Raw genomic sequence first — 20,825 nt, 5'->3', positions numbered from 1 at the left:
TGGGAACCAGAATTTTGTGAAACATATAGTTGTCTTTCCCTTGGGCTCTTAGGATTTACACAGCTAGCAGGTTACACCTCATGCTTTCTCCACACTCCAAGATGAGATGGCTAGAAAGAAATACAGCAAGATAACCTTTGCAGAGTTTTGTGCCCTCTCAAGCTCCCTCCTACAGGTATCTCCATGGGAACGTAAAATCTGCCACATAGAAAACATTTTCCCTAATCTTTGTTTGGAATATTGATCCTCATGTGTAACATAAATAGCAATATCTATACAGTTACAGAAGTGATAAGAAGACTAAGTACCTAGACTAGTGTATGCTGCAGCCCTGGCTGTGATTTTTATATCAAATGGTTCAGTTTTCTTGGGTAAGTTTGTAACAGGGAGCAAGCTTTACATTTCACTGTCACAACAGATTCCGCAATACACTATCAATTTCAAATGTTTGGGATCTAACTGTAGAGAAATTAAAGTATGGGTAGAAAAGCCAATGAAAGCCATGGGCTGAGTCCCTGGCAGACTCCATTTTGGGACTGTGAGGCTGATCCAATTAGAAATGATTACTTCTAGTTGGTCACAGTGACCTGCTACATAACCTTTTGTATTTTCTTTTTCCTATGAAAACAGCTCAGCTTCTTCTGGTTTCTACAGTCAACTTACATCCTTTGGCTTGGTTCCACCTTCAAACTTTCTGGACTATCCAGGACTACACAGAGGTCACATTCTTCCAAAGATGAGATTGAAATCAGGCTGATCCCATTTCTTCTTCTCCCCCGTCCTCCCATTTATACTTTTATTTGCCATTTAAGAGGGAGGAAATGATTTTGCTAAGAACTAAAAGGCATATTCCCTTGGAGGATAAGTCATATGCAGTTAAGTTAAAATCTCACCAAATAGCTCTATTTACTCTGATATGTGTATGTATCTGTGTAAAATCCTGAACTATCAAATGCAGCGAACCAGAGTTTATACATGAAAACAGAATTATTTTTACAGTACAAATTAGAGACATTTTAAAAACATATCCATGGTCTGCTTAACAGCTAAAAGCAAAGCCAAATGCCATGATTCTTGGCATAACATTGTACAGATTATTCCAAGTAGTTATGGAAAACATAAATCTACTTTGCACTACTAGATTTGTTATATCCATTTGCTAAAAGTTAAATTTTTATATTTTGCAAAACAAGTTTTCAATTTTACGTGTTTGTCAGTTTCCTTCCTATGTGCTATAGAGAATAAACTGTCCCTTTTGTTTCCCAGGTGTAATTATGTAACAGTGAATAAAGTGAGATTTGTATATTATTTTAAAACATCTTGTTTCATCCATGATGATTTTTTTAATGTATCACACCATGAAGACTCTGTTCTCAAAAAACTTACAGAACAAGGAACTTAGCAAAAAAGGAAAGATGTTCCAACTCTTGTTTCTACTTGCAATACTTAACATTTTGTCACTACAATTTCTGAACGATACATATCCATTATTTGATGACTTCACTACTATAAAGGATGACTACTATGGTATGCCAGATGACTGATCCTAGAAGACAGTATGATTACAATTTTCTGTATTGTCCAGCATCTCACAAAGCCGAAGCTCTTAATTGAAAATGTCAAGTTTTCTCCAGACAATTTGGCAGCACTTGGAGAGATGGCACATTTTTACTTCAACCTCTGTTCAGCTAAAGCAGGGATGGGCAAACTACGGCCTGTGGGCCGGATCTGGCCCCTCAGGGCTTTGGATCTGGACCGTGGGATTGCCACCTGTGCTGTGGGCCCCACTCTGGTCCGGGAAGCAGCCAGCACCACGTCTCTGCAGCCCCGTGGGAAGGAAGGGCAGAGGGCTCCGTGCTCTGCTCTTGCCTGTGGGTACCTCCCCCGAACCTCCCATTGGCCGGGGGAGGTACCCACATTGGCCTCCTGCACCCTAACCTCCTTCCCTGAGCACCCTCGTAGACCCCACTCCCCTCCTCTGCCCCAACCCCTTGCCCTGAGCCCCTTCCTGCACACCACACCCCGCACTCCCTCCCACACTCCAACCCCCTGCCCCAGCCCTACATTCATGGCCCTGCATTCAATTTCCCCACCCAGATGTGGCCCTTGGGCCAAAAAGTATGCCCACCCCTGAGCTAAAGCATTCATCAAAGAATACAAACATGCCTCTCTTCTGGTTTCTTCCACTTTATTTCTTCCACTGTTCAGAAGGCAGGTGCCTTGCTATATATATTCATTTGGAGTCTGACTCAACAACTAATCAAGTCAATATTCCAGTTAACTTCACTGAACACTGGATGCTTAACATTCAAAGAACAGTATGTCTCACTGCTACAAGAAGTGAATTGTTATTTAATCCTTGTATTACACTGGTGCCTTGAGGCCCCAATCAGAATCAGGACCCCCTTGTGCTACTGGCAATACAAACATTTCTCTCCAGGAGAGAAGGTATCACTCATGTAATTTAAACTAAACAATGTTTAATTTAAACAAAGAGAATTTTTTTCAGTTCATGTCTTTACCACGCATGTAAAACTTTGGGCAAGTGGTTAGCCACTTGGATTTCAGTTGCCACCTTTGGCCACAAACCGCCATCTTCACCTTACTTTCAATAATATGCATGTGTGTCTCTTGGACTTTTCCCATCCCCATACAGCAACAATGCTCTCTGCTCATGAAGCTTTCATTCCCTACCACAAGTTACTGCATACAAGAGGTGCTCTAACATTAATTGCACCCTATTATCAAAATTTTTTTCCATTGGTGTCCTGGTTAGAATGTTATTTCTCAGGGACCCGTTAATTTCAAAATAAGAACTATATTCAAGTAAATAGAGATTCCATAATACTTACCGCCCTTCAAATCTGTGTTTTAAAAAATCAAATAATGCTTTTTGCATCATATCTGTCACCTAAAAGCAAATAAGCAACAAATTAAAACTCTGCATATGAAATAAATACTACATGGCATTAATGACTTAGAAAAATTGGTTAATTGGTGTTCTAAGGATTACTAAAAACTTGTGACTCTTGGTGGCATGGTGTGAAAAGCACATTTACAATCTGAATACTTTAACTTCCCTTGTCTGAATTCTGATAAGCAAAAATATAAAATAAGAAAGCATTTATCCCATAGTCTCTCATATTTTTGCCTGAGCTTCCCGTGGCATTAATTGATTCTGTTCAACATCATTCCCTCTTAATCTGAAATCGGAAAATAAAGACAGACCGTCTTTTTTACATCCTGAAAATAGTCACTGACAATCACTTACCTCATATCCCTTCAAGGAAGGCCCCACTAAAACTACTGGTCGCATAGAAGGCACTACATCATAGGGAGGGATGTGCTCTGTCTGCATAAATGGAAAACACTTTAAGAATCTCAGCATGCACAGAGAATGGTATTAATTTACAATATAAGTAACTCTGAATTTCCAGCAGTGTCACCAAAGGGAGACTTGGTGATTCACTGATTTTTCATTGCCTCTTCCTGCAAAGAGACATGCAGTACAAGAAGTGTAGTTTGAGGATTTCTGTTGAAAAAGCTTACATTTGTACCCCTTCCCTCTCTCCCTATTTCATTGGGAACTGGCCCTTTTAGAAAGAGCCACCCACAATCTGAGTGGTTAATGGTATGTGCTGTTTCTGAAAGTTACTTTGCATGACCAACAGTAGGGCTGTGACATCTGAGTAAGGACAGAAGGTTCTTCTCAAAACCCTATTAAGTCCATTATAAAATCTAATAAAGCTATTATTACCACAGGGAGGAAGAAAACCAAAACCAAACCAAACCAAACCAAACCAAACAAAAAAAGGGGAGAAGGATTGCCTAGCTCTTCTTTCATATATATCAGTCTCCTGCTTAATAAACCACAGTGACATCACTGTAAATTCCCATGGAAGTGCTTATATTCTAACTTCCATAGTCACACCCACAAATTCTAAAATATGTATTACCATCATTGGCATATGAAATCACAGTAACGACTGGTCGTGTTAGTATTTACAGAAAGTTTAAATAAACACAGCTGAGAACAGCAATGCTCCTTCTATAAGAAGCTCTCAAGGAGAGGGGTTATGTTAGTTACATACTATTTAATAAGCTACTTACTGATGTATCATGCACAATTTATGAATGTTTGAATAAATTTTCTTTAAGATATATTGGTATAAATAATGCATCTGTCAGAAGACTGCCAAAATCATATAAATTAATATTCATGGTAAAGAATAGGAATCAAACAGTTTTGAACTAAACTGTTTGCACAAGACATCCCCAAGACTACCAAAACTGGCTTATCAGGCAACTTTAAAAATAAAGTTTTGGCTGCTTTTTGTTTGTTTTAGGGGGAAAAAAAAACATGTTTCAAATCCACCAACCTGGAAAAAGTTTAAAAGGAAGTATGCCAGATCTATTTTTCAAAGGCCTACATAGTACAAATACATCAGTCACCATCATGGGATATTGTCATTGTTAATTATTTCAGGACTCAACATGTCCCAAGGTTAATCACATTAAAAAACAGTTAAAAACCTTTTCAAACACAAAAAATAGAGACAAACATTAATACAGCAACAGCACAAAATGCCACACAAGCAGCAGACTAAAGCAGTCTAAAACATGGAAAACAATCTTGTGGCTTGTGGCTGAATCTTTTTTTGTTTTGTTTCGTTACATCTAGGTTCACCACATAATTGGTAACATAAGAAGAATGAATATCAGTGCCCAAGGCATCATAAGCATGTGAAGAGAACTTATTTACACAGTGCAGGATCTTACTTAAGATGTTCTGAAGAAAAGCCCCGTAACTATGTTGTGTAATTATGAAAATATACCCTTTCAACTTTTGTTACTAGGAATGTAAATAATCTGATGCATGCATTACAGTGACAATCCCTAAGAAAAATCCATAATAGATCTGTAAAGGTTTATGAGGTCGAGGTTAAAATGCAGTAGAGCTTTCTTATAAGGTGGCTGACTATCCACAAAAGCTTAAACACTGATGCTATTACTCAACAAGCTACCTGAAAATTAGGGAAGATACAGAAATTACCTTCTTTGATGGAATGCTGGTGTTTAAAATCTATATTGCAGCAACGCAGTTTATTTTTGCCTTTACCAGCTAAAATTAACTATTTTGTCAGCAGAAAATTAGTGAAAAAACTATACAAAATTATTTGATGAAAGCATCAGTTATTAAAATTAATAAAGAGTTTGGGGGATCAATCCCTTACAATATCAGGGAACAAGCTACAGAAATTTTCCCCTCTAGGTCTCTGGTTGAAATCTGTCCCAGACTGGTGTTGGCAGAGATTTTACCATTGGATGGTTAAGTGATTTTTACTGTCTGAAACTAGTTGGGGGTGTCCATCCAGTTTTTAATAGACAACTGTCCACATGTTACAGAAAATACCCACCACAGCTGGAAATGATTCTGAGATTCTAATCAGAGAAGCCAAAGAATAAATAAGCATATAGAATCTCATCCCTTAACAGGTCCTTCTAGAGACAAAGATTAAGCCTTGTGGAGAGGCTTACATTGACAGAAGCCAAGAAAGAGATTCAGATATCTTAATTTTGCATACTGTTTGCATTTTTGATAGCTACAACTATGATTAATTAAAATATCATTCAGAACACAAGAAACTCCCATTCCATTCCAGGCATTCTATAATGGACTGAGAATATCAGCCATGTTATTTGAGAAAATTATTCACTGAAGCAAGCAAAAGGACCTTTTGATGGGGGAGAAGAATACTATTTTTTGAAGAAACATAAAAGGGAAGATAGAGGAGGAATTTTTGCACCACTAAGCTTGGATGCATCCACAGAATTGGCAACACTGCGTATTGGCAGTGCTTATAAGCAGTATGACAGTGTTACCTATTCATAAAGGATTGTAATTAAAAACCAAGGAAGAGACGTTAAGAAAAAATTGAGGATTAAAAAGAAAGTAGAATTATAGTAGCTAGCCTAGTATCGTAGCTGCTAAATATTTTGCTGATAAACAACGTATCCAAGCAGCGTCATAAGCACATCTTAGAGTCCCAGTCAAGGGATGCCAACAGCATAAGTCAGTAGCACCTTTGTTGGCCAGTTTTTGGACAGGCACTGGATCTAGAGAGGACCACCAGTCCCATTTTGAATAGTTAAGATGCTACAATCCGATTGATGGAGGAGAAGGTAAGAACATTGGGAGAGAATTTATACATGACAATAGGAAAAACTCACAGTAGACCGCCAAAACAAGTCTGCAGTTTTCCACTGGTCTTGCTCATCTGCAGATTTTGCACCTAGTGGATTAGAAGTTTAAATACTGACTAAATTTAAAATTGAAGGGTTTTTTTTTGTAAGTACAAGTTGAGTATTTGATTAGATTTTAATAATAGTTTTAATAGACTGAATTGTAAGTTAAAAGGCTTGAAAAAAAGAGACAGACAGATAGAATAAGCATGCACCAGAAAGGTGCATTATATGGAGTTGTCGATGTTTTACTTCCTTGAATGTTTAAAGAAATTCCCATTGTGCCTATTATTCCATCAAAAAGGATAAGTACTGTAATAGTGTTTCACTGAGTCACAGACTGTACCTAGCATGTTTGTTTTAATGTATGGAATCAATCATCAGTTGATCTGTTTCTTCCTTAGTTCTAAAATGATTGTCTTGTATAGATTATGGGTAATAATGCTAATGATGCCAGTGGCAGGATAAACAAAGCTCATGTCAATGTAAACTTACCGATTTCTGCTTCTGCTTAGCTACAGCAGCATGGAAAAGAAACAAAGAATAACAAAAGCATGCATGTTATTGACTTGTCAAAGGACGCAGACAGTTAACAGGACTAGAAATGTGACGCAGTGCAGGTGAGCAGGTGGACAGATAGGAGCTTGGAAGTTGGTGTTACCTTCTTAAAGAAGGGCATTCTTTTCTCTTTGGAGTGGGGTGATGTTACACTGTTTGCACTGGGTTTGGGGGAGCGATGGTTTGCTGGAATATCATTTTCTTCTGCATCTAAGCCAGTGGCATCTATGTCTATAGCTATATACAGACAAACAATTCAAAATTATCAGATGGTAGGGAGAGGAGAAATAGGTTAAAAAGAAAAAAAGAAAATTAAACTACCTGAAGTAAAAAATCAACCATGACTACAGAACACAGTAAAAACTTAAAGGGAAAAATTTAAAGGTGCAAAACATTAGGATTAGAAAACACACAAGGCAATATCTGTAACAACTACTGTAACATTTTCTTCAAATTCCCTTTTCCAGAATTAAGTCAGACATCCACAGGTCTACTCTCACAAAACTGATAAATGGTCACGTTCTGCTCTTTGTAATGTTGAAACAAATTTGGAGTTCTTCAGTGGAGTTACTCTGTATTTACATCAGTGTAAAAGAACAGAATTTGACCTACAGTATCTAGATTATTTATTTATATATTTATTTTACAGAATTCTAGTTCAAAATGTGCTATCTTGAATTAAGATTTTAGTATTATGTACTTAGGATACGAAACACAGAACATTTTTCTGTCTGAAGTTTTTAATTCCATGAGTCAAAATCTGCCTCAGATACTCAGTTACACACAATTATCTAAGTGCAGAATATAATTGGCACTACCTTTTAAAATCACATTATTTAAATAAAAAATGTACAGTAGGCACAAGATACATTAATTAGAAATAATAAAACACATCTAATGTTAATGAACACTTAAATGAATGGCAAGGGGAAGAAAGAAAACTTAGCCTAGTTATCATGGAGACATGCTGAATTCTGCTGAAAAGATCAAGTGAGGAAGTGGAGAGGGCAAGATGGAAGTGGCAACAATAAACCATTGCTACTCCACCCCCTTCTCCAAAAGGAAATCATATGCTTCAGACAGAGGTGGCAGCATAAATATATGGTGCATCCTACAGCAAGTTAGTGATTAGTGACAATGTAAACAATAAAAACATTAATGGACTCAGTGCTAAATGGTTTCTAGAACGCAAAGGAGAATGAAAAACTGAGTTCTCATCAATGTATGGCCAACAGAGGTCTGCTAGCTATATCTGCAACAAAGTATCCTAGACTTTTTTAGGCACCCTCACATAGAGCAGTCTACCATAACCTTGGGTATTGTGTTAAACTTGTCTCCAATGAGCACCCTCCACTGCTGACAAATGGACACAGGGAATTAATCCACAGAAATTGTGTATCCATATCCTGGGACGATCTTACCTACCCTCTGACAGATACCTCGAGATTCTGTCTCTCTCTAAAACAAACAAACAAAAACAAACAAACAACCTTCGGAAACACTTGTATAAGGCAGTACGCTGAATTGAATTAATTCAAGGCCTACAAGGTCCATTAGTGGTAGAAGAAGTGTAGACTTTAGCTAAAACCATAAATAATCACCGTGATTATAAATCTACCTAGGTGATCTCCATGCTGCTGTTTTGTGGGTGGAACAGCACTGATCCATGCAGCAGTACTAGCCACCAAGTTATGTGACCGGTAAACAGCTGGATCAGCCAGTCTATGTGCAGCTTCTGATTTAAGAGTTACTTGGGCCAGTCATCTCTTCTGTTTGAGTAGCACACATTTTCTCCTTGTCCAGGTAGCCCAGTATCCCATCTTCTGACAGGTGCTTCAGAATAGGGCAATTACTGAGTAATCCATCCCCTGTTGTCCAGTCCCACCTTCTGTCATTCAGAGGGACACCCAAGCATGGAACTGCTTCCCTGAGCATGTATAGTTCTCACGCAATAATCTCCAAGAGTCTTATTGAGGTACAACTTCCTGAATAGATACTTTAAACATGGCCTCCCCAGAAGATCATTTGGCCAGATTTTCATTCTGACATCACTTTGATTCCCCTATAACAGCCACAGAAAAACCCAACGTTTTCCTCCAAAATTTTCCCTCCCAAATTATAAACAGCAATTATTAGCTGTATAATACAATCAGTGTGCTACATAGTATAAAGATCAATAAGAATAAGATGGAGTAACTCAGTAGAAACAAGGGCAGTTATCTCTCAGTTCCTGTGTTACTATGAACATATTTGCTACAGGAGATATTTTGATTAACTGGTTCAAGTGCTCTGGCATGGGTTGGACGCCCAGATGACAAATCTTGAGCTTCTGCACTTTCCAGCTCTGCACCCTCTGGTATCTGGGTCTCAGTGCACCAGACAGCTCTTAACTCACCACAGACCAAAATAAATAAATAAATCCAAAAATACAGTAAGAAACAAAACTTGAAACAATAAAAAAAGTGTAATAAACGCCGAACAAGAGAGTTTAAATAGCATTCACCACAACACTATAGAGCAGGAAGCCAAACGGGGGACGAACCACAGATCTTTGGCTGTGGAACTGCCCAGAGCCTAGTCTTGAGTAGAGGGAGGAAAGAAGATACCACCAGTTGCTACACCCATTCCTATGCAAATTATTCTGAGTATGTCTAACTAAATCACTACACCACTCCGATAAAGACACCTTTTCAAAGAGAATTAAGATGAATTTTTCTATAATACAAGGCATCTGTAGTAACTGAAAAGCCATTGACTAAGTAGTAAAATATACTCCTTAATGCATAAGTAAATGCAATGGCCATCTCAAACAACATACAGGCTTTGACGTTCCAAGACTCTTCAGGAAAAGCAAGGGTATTACCAGAGATGGATGAAATATTTCAAGCTAAAAACTCCCCTCCCCTCGAAAGTCTTTTTCATTTTTGCAAAATAATTTGTTTTTTTTAATCTGACAAATTGTACATAAGAAAATTAGCTTGTTGGTTTTTGCATTTGTCATTTTAAGGTTGTGTTCTTTGCTTTCATTTTTCTTCTTTGATCTTCATGTTAGTCCCCCTTCTTCAATAGTAGTTATTATTGTTGTTCTAATGTACTTGGTCATCATTGTGATTTTGGGTCTTTTTGTTTGGTCATCATACTAAGTTGCCATCACATTTATTATGTAGGCTATGAGGCTTTCATGGACTGATCAGACTGGTCCAGAAAGATAAAGTATCTCATTTTTCAGTATTTGTTCATTTTGTTTGGCATTTGTTTTTTGCACTGCAGGTTTAAACTAGTCAGCCTGGTAACATACTGGTTTTTTTTCAAAAGTGAAATTAACTCATCCTAGTTCTCATTTCTGCACATCATGGAATTAGTCCATATTTTGGTACAGTTGTCAATTTCTCCCAAGCAGAATGACCAGCAACAGAATAGCAGGAGTGTTGGAGGTGCGTTACGAGAGTGGAATGGGGTGGTATGCATTGTCCACTGCCATGCCTAACTCACGCATAAGTTCCCCTGTCAGTATATTTTAGACAAAAATATGCAAAAATCAAAATATTAAGATACACCAGCAAGCAGCTATTCACTATTCATGACTATTTTCCCCAAGCCTCAATACGGAGGAGTCAAGCACAGTAAAATTAAACTCTTGGAAATACTGCTTCCTAAAAGCTCTGTTTAAAGAAATGCTTAAATACAGGGGCAGGGACCATGTGCTCAATAGGCTCAGGATGGGGGAAAATACCAGCTAAGTTGGGGCTCCTCCACATACCCATTTGCGTTTTTGATAACCAGGTTAGCTCATCTCTGTCTCAAATTATATCTCAAATAATAATTCAATTTTCTGGCTTCATTTTCAGTTCTCTTACCACCAAATTCCGTAAAACATTCTGTGATCATTAAATGAGATATTTCAAATAAATGGAAATATATTTGCTGATCTGCTGTACAAATATTTGTAGTATAGAAAGTGTTTCATCCTGAAATATCACTAATCACTACAGACAAAGCCCAAGTGCTATAAAACTATACACAGATCACACTGCCTACCACCAAAATGCTCTGGGTGGAAAGTGGAAGCCTTAACAGTGCACATCAATATAGTTTAGGGTCCTCATACAACAAAGCACCTAAGTATGTACTTAAATACTCTGTTGAATTTGGCATGAAGAACAACTTTTTCAGTTGAAATGTTAAAGTAGGGAACTGAAGTGAAATTAGCTAAAACATCAGGCTTAACACTACTACTATTACAAAGCCATGTCTACACAGGCAAGAAAAGTGTGTTTTTCAATCAGATTATCTTATTTCATAATTTGATCATTTTAGCTGGTTGTATTGTAGCCTAGGCGCCATCGAAGCTAACTTGATTGGAAAACAAACTCTTTTTGCTTGTGTAGACAAGACTAAAGAGTGACATGAGGTTCTTATTGACTGCAAGTACTATGTACCTCTGTTTTTTCACTCATCCAAAAGATAAAACTTCCAGCAACACAGTATCCCTTAACACAGTGCTAGGGCTTTAATACACTTCTATCTCTTAATTTAGTAGTTAAAATTATACAAAAATATTTTAGGAAGTTTAGGTATTTGAATATAAAAGAAATATTTCTTTTCAACCAACTGACATAACAATGAAAACTCCCAAATTTTCTTTCTTTCTTTCTTTCTTTCTTTCTTTCTTTCTTTTTGCACACAAACTCGTTAGGATTCTGTTCAAGATAACCGGTCATGTCCCAGTTTCTTTTAATTAAACTAGCTATTCTTAGCATGCTGGTGAAACTCATAAGTGCAATTGCTTAATGCCACTTGATCATAACCTAAACTAAGTTCAAATGTGTCTGTTGGTGCTCTAAATGCAAAGAAGCATTTATTAAAAAGAATTCTGCATCAAGAAAGTAAAACAAATCTACAAGAATTGAGTCATGATCTGCTTTGTAAAACCTATCAAAATTGTGCAAATAAAAGCTCCTGGTGTTATAAAATTATGTAGTTTGTGGTGTGTTTGTAGGATAAGATATTCCTGATTCATCTCAGCACCTTCTTCTTACCGGTACTAGAAGATTATCCTCACTCATCAGGAATTGCTCAGGAGAAAACTTTGACTGTCCTAGTATAAAACAGCAACAGCTGACAAATCACACAACTTTAGAAGGGCACAAGTTCTGGAAAGGTTTAATTTCACCTTATTTTTCCAGCCTAATTTCCCCCCCCCCCACACACACACACATCCCCCATGATTTTATAACATAACGTCATAGTGAAATCAAGACAGCAGTTGAACAGATTTGATAACAACCATATCACTGCATGCACTAGCCAGGCAGAGGCAAGAACGAATTTGTCCAATTCCCTCATCTCCAGCACAGACGCAAACCAGTCTCACGTGACAACCACCTGCCACTGTGCCACAGGAGACTAAAAGTTAGGAAGACCCTTTCTCCAACTCAGTTTAAAAAGTATAACACAAAGTAGTGTAAATCTTAAATGACTAAACACAATTCTATAAACAGGTTGTCTAAAGGCTAGTGACCTACTTACCAGATGATGGAGGCGTTGATTTTCTGGAACTAGGTACTATGTCACCCAAACTGGATGATGAATTTCCTCCTGATTTACTAGAGTACACAAGAAATCAGTGTTAAAAGTCTTATCAGTAGTAAATCAAGAATGTATTCATTCTCTCTCTTTCAAACTATCAGATGGGTCACTAAACAAAGACAGGCAGTATTCCTGCTCTCAGTGTAAATTTACACTTTAAATAAAATGTATGCACACTTTGGGGACTGAGGGATTGTACACGTCAATTTGTTTCCATATTGGTCCAGTTTTAATGCCTAATGATTTATTCTGCTGGTAGTTATATCTACTAGGAAGATATACCTACTTTCATTGTGATCTTAATATGAACACTTTTTCAGTAAATCCATTGGACATACAGATTAAAATTTTTGCCTTCATATACTTTCTCTCAGAACTGCTGATAGTAGTTCTCAAGGAAGAAAAAATATTATTTTCAAAAGCACACACAACAATTGATCATCACTATGTGGAACTAGTACCTTTGGCAAATGCAAGGTTGGAATATCCACAGCTCAAAGTTCTGAATGGAAATGCCTCATCACCAGATGTACACCTCTTATGGTATTTGCTTTGGCTTTCCAATGGTCAATACCTGTTACTTCTCACTTCTTTTTAAAATGTTCAAATAAACTAACAATCAAAACAACATAATCCAAAACTCTGATGGAAAGGTGCTGTGTGTAGGGGTGTGTGTGTGCGGGGGGTGAGAGATAGAGAGAGCATTACAGGTAAGAAATGTTCCTTTTCTTCAAAACAGTGTAAATTACAATAGTATCCCAATTATACAGAAACTAAGAATCTCCAGAGATGTTTCTGGAAGCTTGTTAATTATTAACAAAACAAACACTTGCCTCAAATAGAAACTAGATTCACTCAGTAACAATATTAAAAAAACAAATTTTATTTACCTAGAAAAATAGAACTAACTGGATAACTGGTTTATGATTCATGGCACAACCCCACTAATTGACAGAGATTAGGAAGAACATTCCCCTATTAGCAGTTTGTGCCATAAATATTTAGTATAGGATTTCTTGCATCTTCTTCTGAAGAACCTGGTAGTAAATAGCATCAGAGACAAGATACTGGATTAGATGGACTAATGGTCCAAGGCAATTCCTAAATGTTTATGTAAAAGAAAAAAGATGGCTACATTTTCTTAGGGCTTTAGTTTTCTCCAGCATAAAGCTTGTAGAGAACAACTTTTCCAAGATGGACATGAAAATAATATCTGCAGAATAACTGACTGATTAAAATAGAACTTTAAGATTACCTTTGTTGGGAATGAAGGGTTGATCTGCAATACCAGCTTATCGTTTAGAAATGTAGCATAAAGTGGATCAGCAACTGGAGCCTGACCCTCTGTAACCCCCACGTAGAGTTTGTCAGCTGTAGGTGATCCTACCCAAGGGACTTCAACTGGAATGGCTGCCAGATCCCTCTGACACAATTTCCCGGCACACTTGGAGTCATGGGTAGGGAGGGATTGGAGTAGAAACTCCCGCTGAGGCCAATACAGAGGCTTTTTACATGGTGTGATCTGGGCAAGCAGTTTATGGGGGAAATGATGAGCTAGGGCTGCTCAGCCACTCAGTGGGAGGGGGCCAGCCTAACTTAGAGAGACAGTGAGCGAAACTAGTGTATAGCAAGTGACTTTGGGCTTTTTTATTTTTGATATTGGGCAACTGTTTTCATGCAGTTACATCTGGGTTTTTTATCCCACTCGACTCTGGAGCTGCTTCCCACTCCCCACCCCCCGAACTATGCCCCACCCAGTGTCATAAACACAGCTCCCCCATCATCATGACACCATGACTCTCACACTGCCAGCCACCCCTCCTCCCCTTTTTTGGTGCAGTTTTAGGACCAAGCAGGCTTGATTTTGGTGATTTTCCTGGCTGGGAGCTGCAAAAGTAAGAAGCAGAACAGTTCAGCGAATCTCTGATTACCTCCCATTCCCCACAAGGGGAGTCTTTTTGAACTGCAGTGGGAAAGTTGCATGGGTCAGGCAGTTCCAGCTCTGTGGAGACTGTGTCCAGCGTGGAAGAGCCCCGATCTAGTGTCAACTAAAAAGAGCCAGCTGAGACCTCCACAGGACTCCAGGCCAGGCAGCATGCGAGCCTGGTAGGAGCCAGGAGAGGAGGACTCTGCCCCACTGAGGTGTGGAGACACCTTAAGGGAACCCATTTTGTTTACGCTGGCCAACATTCACAGCTTTGTAGCACACACCTCAGGACTCAACCTCTCAGCATATCATTTTCCTGGGAAGGTGCCAGGGAGGGAGCTGGGGGTTGGGGAGAGCTGTGTATGTTGGGAGGTGGAAAATTTGTTGGTTAGTGTCGAATACTTTCTAGTTAACCCTAACCCTTTCCTTCCTCAGATTGTATTTTCCTGCTCCCTATAAAGTCCCCTGTGTAATACTGTTACTTTTTGGTGTGGAATTCCATTGCTGGAGTTTGGGTTGATGTACTTCATTGTTTCTTGTGTACTGGGTTTTATACTTCTTGGTCATCAGCAGCATTATTCATTTTCCCAAGGGACAACACCCTCAGGCACTGTAAGGAGCCCTCTTGGGTGGAGGCACTGAGCATCAGACAAAGAACCCAGGACCCACTCCATCGGAGGACTGGGGAGAAGCCAAGTAGGAAGCACCAGGGAGGAGGTTTGAGCACTTTGCGGGCGGGGCTACAACACTAAAATGCAAGAGGCTTTCTGATAAGCTGCTCTCAATCCATTCTAAACATTCACATTTAGTAGATATAATAAAACTGTAAGTGGTTACAGTCATGTTTTAAGTGACAAGCACAGTATTCAGCAGAGTCTGAACAGAAACAAATGTACTTTATACATGTTTATGAAAAGCCCAAATCAGAGCTAAGAATTCTCACAGGGAAGATGTCTCTAACCCAGACTGGGGGTTAGAAGATAAGACAGTTTTTGAGTAGAGCAAATAAAGCGTTTATTTGCCCCTCTTTACACTAAGCCACAAAACTGGTCCATTTGAATTTGTATATCTTTTTGGTAGATTCCTCCTGAGAAACTAGGGATTCAGAAATCTCATCTGAGCTATCTAGCTAACTAGTCTGTGCCCTCTAGGAGCCATGACAAAAGAGATCAAGATATGAAATTCAGAGACTTGGTCGGTAATGGCAAAACTTTCAGACTCATAGGATTGGCCCCCACCATCTCAGACAGGAAAGGTAATTAAATCTAACTTGACCATTAGAGGACAATCTAGCCACCTCCTGCAGAAGTGAACACATCGATGTTCACTGTAATTTGCGCAAAGGACTTACATATGCCACCTCGGTGTCACAAACTGTCCTTGAACCATCATTAAGTTAGTCTTGGATGGCATGACAGACAGATATAAGGAGACACTTCCTCACTGTCTGGCCTGAAACTATGGAAACCTCGGGGTAATATAATTAAGAATCTTCTGTGGCAGTGTGCCTTGGTACTGCAAACATATTATAATGGACTGCATCCTGACTTTAGTTAAACCAAGGTAAATCCAGAGTGACTCTACTTTCCTCAGTGAACTCTGCCTGTATTTACTTTGGCTTGACTTAACTGAAATCAGAATTGAGCTCAACATTTGAACACTTGCTGACTGCTGAATTGTCCCTTCCCAGTTCACATCATGCTACACTTAGGTGATAGAAGGCTTTAATTTGAACCATGACTAACACGGCCCCTGTATTGTTGTTGTTATTGTTATTACTAATTTGTATTTCTGTAGTGCCTGTAAGGTCTAGGCATGAACCAGGACACCATTGTGCTAGGGTACAAACACAAAATGAAAATACAAAAAGCTGCCCCAAAGAGCTTACAATCTCAGTATAAGACAAGAGACAACGGGTGGAGACAGACAGACAGGGAAGACAAGGAAACAATAAGGAAATATGGATCAACGTGATAGACAGTGGACCAGGAGTTTAGTCACTGTTAAGTTGTTTTGTTTTGTTTTGTGGGGGGGTTGGTAGACATCATGGAATAGGAGAGTTTCAAGAAGAGTTCTGAAGGATGTATGTTAGCTCTGTGGATTTTTATGGGTACTACGTATATCCATCAGGAATAAGATGGAACCTGCAGTAATTTCTTTAGTAGTTTATACATGTACCGTTATGGAAACTATAACTGGCAGAAACATTTAATCACAATCTGATCTAGAACCAGATGTGATAGCATTATCTCCAGATCCACGGGGCATGCATTTCCAAAAACACCATAACATCCACTTTTGAGTCCTTGAAAACTCCTCAGACAGCTCAATTTAATCTATCCTCTTATTTAAAAAAACCCAGGATAGTTCAGGTCCTCAGCGGGAGGGTCATTTCCTTCTCTTCCAAAGACACCCAGGATGTTGAAGCACTCCTCCTGTACCTTTCAGGCCACATTGGTGCCAGTTTCTGACAGACAAGCTTGTGGCCCAGTGAGAGAACTACACTCACATCTGATTATGCCTAAGACTCCTCCTTCGAGGCTTTTCATGCTGCCTTAGCTCTGGATTTAAGCAAGCATCACAAGGCCAGACATAACACAAGGTATTTGCCCTAATATCTGATAGCTGAAGGGGATATCCTGGAGAAGATCCTATATCCAAATGCATAGTGATCCTTGCCAAGGCATTACAAACACAGTGAATGACACAAGTACAGGAATGTAAACCAGTATGCTGAGTACACCAGGCACTCACTGGAAATATTTGAAGCCACAGGACTATTTTCTGTATCTACAAAAGAAAAATGGACACAAGACAACATGCCTGGATAGCAAAGGTAACAAAACAAAACAAAACTCAAAATGAGACCCAAACTAAAAGATAACAAGAAAAAGGCAAGAGAGACAACAGTAAGAAGTGTATCACCACTGCTTGGTTCTTTGAAACCTTGGTGTGCTGCCAGACCCTTTCAAGAAATATTTTTTTAATTTAAATAAAGTAACAAGGTAAATTTACTACTGCTACTAGACCTGAAAAGTACATGCAACAAGCAATCAAAGCTGAATTTAACAGCTGCAAAACTGGCACACAGCATTATCTGAGAGAAGCTTAAAATTCTGCCTGGAGAGAGAAGACAAGTGAAGAGTGGCAGCTACTGGCCACTGGAACAGCTGAGTAGGTTGGTTCACCGTCTACTGAGGAGGCTGTTCAATGCACACAGAACTTCATGCAATGCAAATTCCAATTTGCCATGTGCCAGGGACATCAGAGCTACAAAGAGATGATCAGTTCTAGCATGTACCTCTGGAAGAGCCTTATTTATATATTCTCCCTCTTGCTGCATGATTGATTGGCTGCCTCCAGACGATGTGAGATTCAGATAAAGGCTAGTTTTTATATTTAAATCCTGACATTTCCTGAGAACCATATGGTATTTTAGCCATTTGACTCCCATTAACTTTTTAACCTGCATCTGAAAATGTAGGTGAAAAAGGTTACATTTCCATTGCAAATATGAATGCCGTGTCCTCTTATAAGAGACTGAATTTATCACTGGTATTTTTTTTCCTATATGAAGAATAAAATAAGTATACCAATCTAAGATAGCAGCAATGTCAGCCAGAACTTCAGGAGAATGAAGAGCTTTAAAATCAGGAAGAGACAAATGCTTTGGTCAACACCAGGCTGGTGTGCTGAAGAGCTCTATGTGGTTTTGAGGGAAATGAATTCTCCCCACGCAAGACTGTGGAGTTACACAATAGTTATTCCATGGCCACTGCTGCTACCTTAGGTCTACAGTTGCCTGTGCTCTCACAGCATTCCTGATCCTCAGCAATGCTTCCCTTTAAAACAGAGCACAAAGGGCGTCCGTGACATTCAGCTTCCATCCATGCTCTCTGCAAACCCACCCACAAATAGTGAAAACACACACGTTTTACTGCAATTAGAGCCCTTTATACGAGAGAAGGGATGAGTGGTATTTGCCACGAAATTTGTTGACATACTTATGAGGATAAACACTGCACTAGATATACTATAGTAGATAGTGTATCCTTACGGCATCTTGATACTGAGGTATACTTGGAGATACTGTATGTTTAATTTTAGGCAATGCTGAACACATAGTCAGACCTCAGTGATAATAGGCACACAACATCCAATATAAGATGTACTGTAAAAGTTGTACTGACAGAGAAAAAAACATTTTGTTAGGCGGACAAGTATGTATAGTCTGAGATAGGAAAGCATTTTCCTTGAGAAAAAGGTATTTCCAGAAGTGCAGATTCTGCTTTCAGTTCATAAGTCTATCTCACCATTCTCTGTGAATTCTAAACTAAACTAGTGTTGGAAATAGCTATAAAGCTGTGAAAACAAATTACAAAATGCTAAGAAATTCAGAGAGTCTGATTTTCAATTGTAAGTAAACTGCACTTTTGCACACCAAATTTGCATACACAGATACCAATTTGCATTTGCAGTGGTGATATATGTGCACAGTTAGGTATCTTGTTGGCCCTATCTATGTGCAAGTACCCAGTTTGCACACACAACTGTATATGTGCATACAAATTGGATTCACACAATTGTGAAACTCATCTCTGAAAATCAAACATGCAAAGTTAAGGCTGATAATATTTTTAACTCACACCATAACAACAATTTTCCTTAAATATATGAGATTCATATTAATTGAATATTTTAATTGTTTCAGGTCATAGTTTGTTTGCCCATGTTTATCTATTTTATGTATTTCAAGAGTCCCCATTAACTTTTAAGGAAAGCTAAAGTACAGAATGAGTTTTGGATGAACTCATATTTTAAAACATTTTGTGAACTTTTAGGTTAAGACCTTGATAGCTAAAATTCAGCACCAGTGATATCTTTACATGACTTGAACACCCCTGAAATTAAGGATTCACACTGGAAATGCTGACACAGACTAGTTAGAATTACTGTGTGGCTAATGCATAACTCTATCGCTTTGAAACGAGAGTGGCACATTGTCCTCATTTAGACCAATATTCCCTGCTTTTTCTTAACAGTAGCAGTGAAACCAGACCACTAAAACTATTATTTTGTGACAGTATTCCTTAATTAATTCAAAATTTTCAGAGTTAACAATTATATTAACTAAAGAGAAAACAATAAAGAAATATTGGATGCCTTGAATCTACAGTTATGATTCCTAAATTATACATCACAGTCAAAGATATTTTAAAATTTGCCTTTATTTTTATTACCTGGAGTAGAATTTTCCTTGCTTTGCCCTTTGTTCATGCTGTATCCTCATGTTTTCTAATTTGACTGGACTTGGTATGAATCCTATTTCACAGCCTTCTTTTACCAACCGTCCTATCCACCAGTCATTGTTAAACTTCTAAAGATATAAAGAAATGAAAAAAAATACATGTATTACAAAATAATATTATTGGTTAATTTTAGTCTCTTTTTTTCAATTTGCAATCAATTCTTTTTTGTATAATTCCTCTCCAGTTAGTTACTGCACTAGACTATTATGGCTATGAAGAGTCCTGGGAATTTTCAGAAATACTTTTAAGAATAATTATAACTTGCAAACAATTAAAATGCACAAACTCTCTCTCTTAGTCTTCACGATTCTCCATCAATTTGAGTTCCCCTCCACCTCTCCAATTCAACCCTTTCCATTTTACAGGTTGTTCTCTATGCTTTCAAATACCAGCATTCCTCCTTTTCTTCCACCTTGTCTCTCTCTACAGTGGACAATAGATACCTCTTCCATTCTGCTCCTACCATCTGTAACGCCCCCGCAACTTCCTAACACTTCAAAGCCTGTCTCTTGAGGCTTATTTTTCCTGGACATAGCCCATGACTTCCAACTCTTTACTTGGCATATAAAACTCTACTCTGCAAAACTCACCCTCTGCTCCATCATATGCTCTGAGACTTTGCCATTCCTAGCCCCCCCCCCCCCCCGTCCTTATTCCTGATTTATCTGTATGGTATATTCTAATGAACTGTAACATATCCACATCCACATGAACAGACAAAAATTGAGAAATATTTTATGATATTTTTGTATGAATGGAAAAGTTACAAAGTAGGTTTAGCACACAAGACATCCCAGTTAACAGAATGTCACTTTATGCATACATGTAACAGTGAACAGATCAGTTAGAGCCACGCTTCATTCATATCAGCTTCCACTACCACACAGCTTGGCAAAGAAGAGCTGTTACTTTTTATCCCTCACCCATTAGACTAACTTTGTTCCAGCATTGGATAGGTCCCATGTTCAGCTTTCTGGGAATCGTGTGCACATGCTATCAGGTGTTTTTGATCATTTATGAACAGAATGTATGAGTTTATTTTGGACTGAATTTTCTTTATCTAATACAAAGTTAATTGACTGATTTTGATGTTTTGGTGCATATGAGACAAAATGTAATTCAATATAATATTAACCAATGTGCAGGAGTTAGAAGAGCAAACAGTATGCCTGGGTACCTTTAAAAAGGAAATAAAGGTA

The 20,825-nt window shown here is 38.3% G+C and overlaps 1 protein-coding gene across 9 annotated transcripts in view; it reads right to left on the bottom strand.

Annotated features, from left to right (window-relative positions):
• Window positions 1–20,825, bottom strand: part of CACNB2 (calcium voltage-gated channel auxiliary subunit beta 2) — a 444,228-nt gene that overhangs the window by 77,034 nt on the left and 346,369 nt on the right. For 6 of the 9 annotated variants that reach the window (XM_075125898.1, XM_048837987.2, XM_048837992.2 and 3 more), the window contains 5 exons: window positions 19,558–19,694; window positions 12,331–12,407; window positions 6,905–7,038; window positions 3,272–3,352; window positions 2,853–2,911 (listed from right to left, as the gene is read on the bottom strand). In XM_075125898.1, the coding sequence (XP_074981999.1) occupies window positions 2,853–2,911; window positions 3,272–3,352; window positions 6,905–7,038; window positions 12,331–12,407; window positions 19,558–19,694 (488 nt within the window). Of the gene's footprint in view, window positions 1–2,852; window positions 2,912–3,271; window positions 3,353–6,738; window positions 6,759–6,904; window positions 7,039–12,330; window positions 12,408–19,557; window positions 19,695–20,825 lie in introns of all 9 variants that reach the window. The other 3 variants (XM_048837994.2, XM_048837988.2, XM_075125897.1) reach the window with 1 other exon arrangement.

Source organism: Caretta caretta, chromosome 2 (assembly GCF_965140235.1).
Source record: "Caretta caretta isolate rCarCar2 chromosome 2, rCarCar1.hap1, whole genome shotgun sequence".
Taxonomy (NCBI): domain Eukaryota; kingdom Metazoa; phylum Chordata; order Testudines; family Cheloniidae; genus Caretta; species Caretta caretta.
Note: the sequence above shows the minus strand (reverse complement) of the source record. Positions and strands in the feature narration are given on the sequence as shown.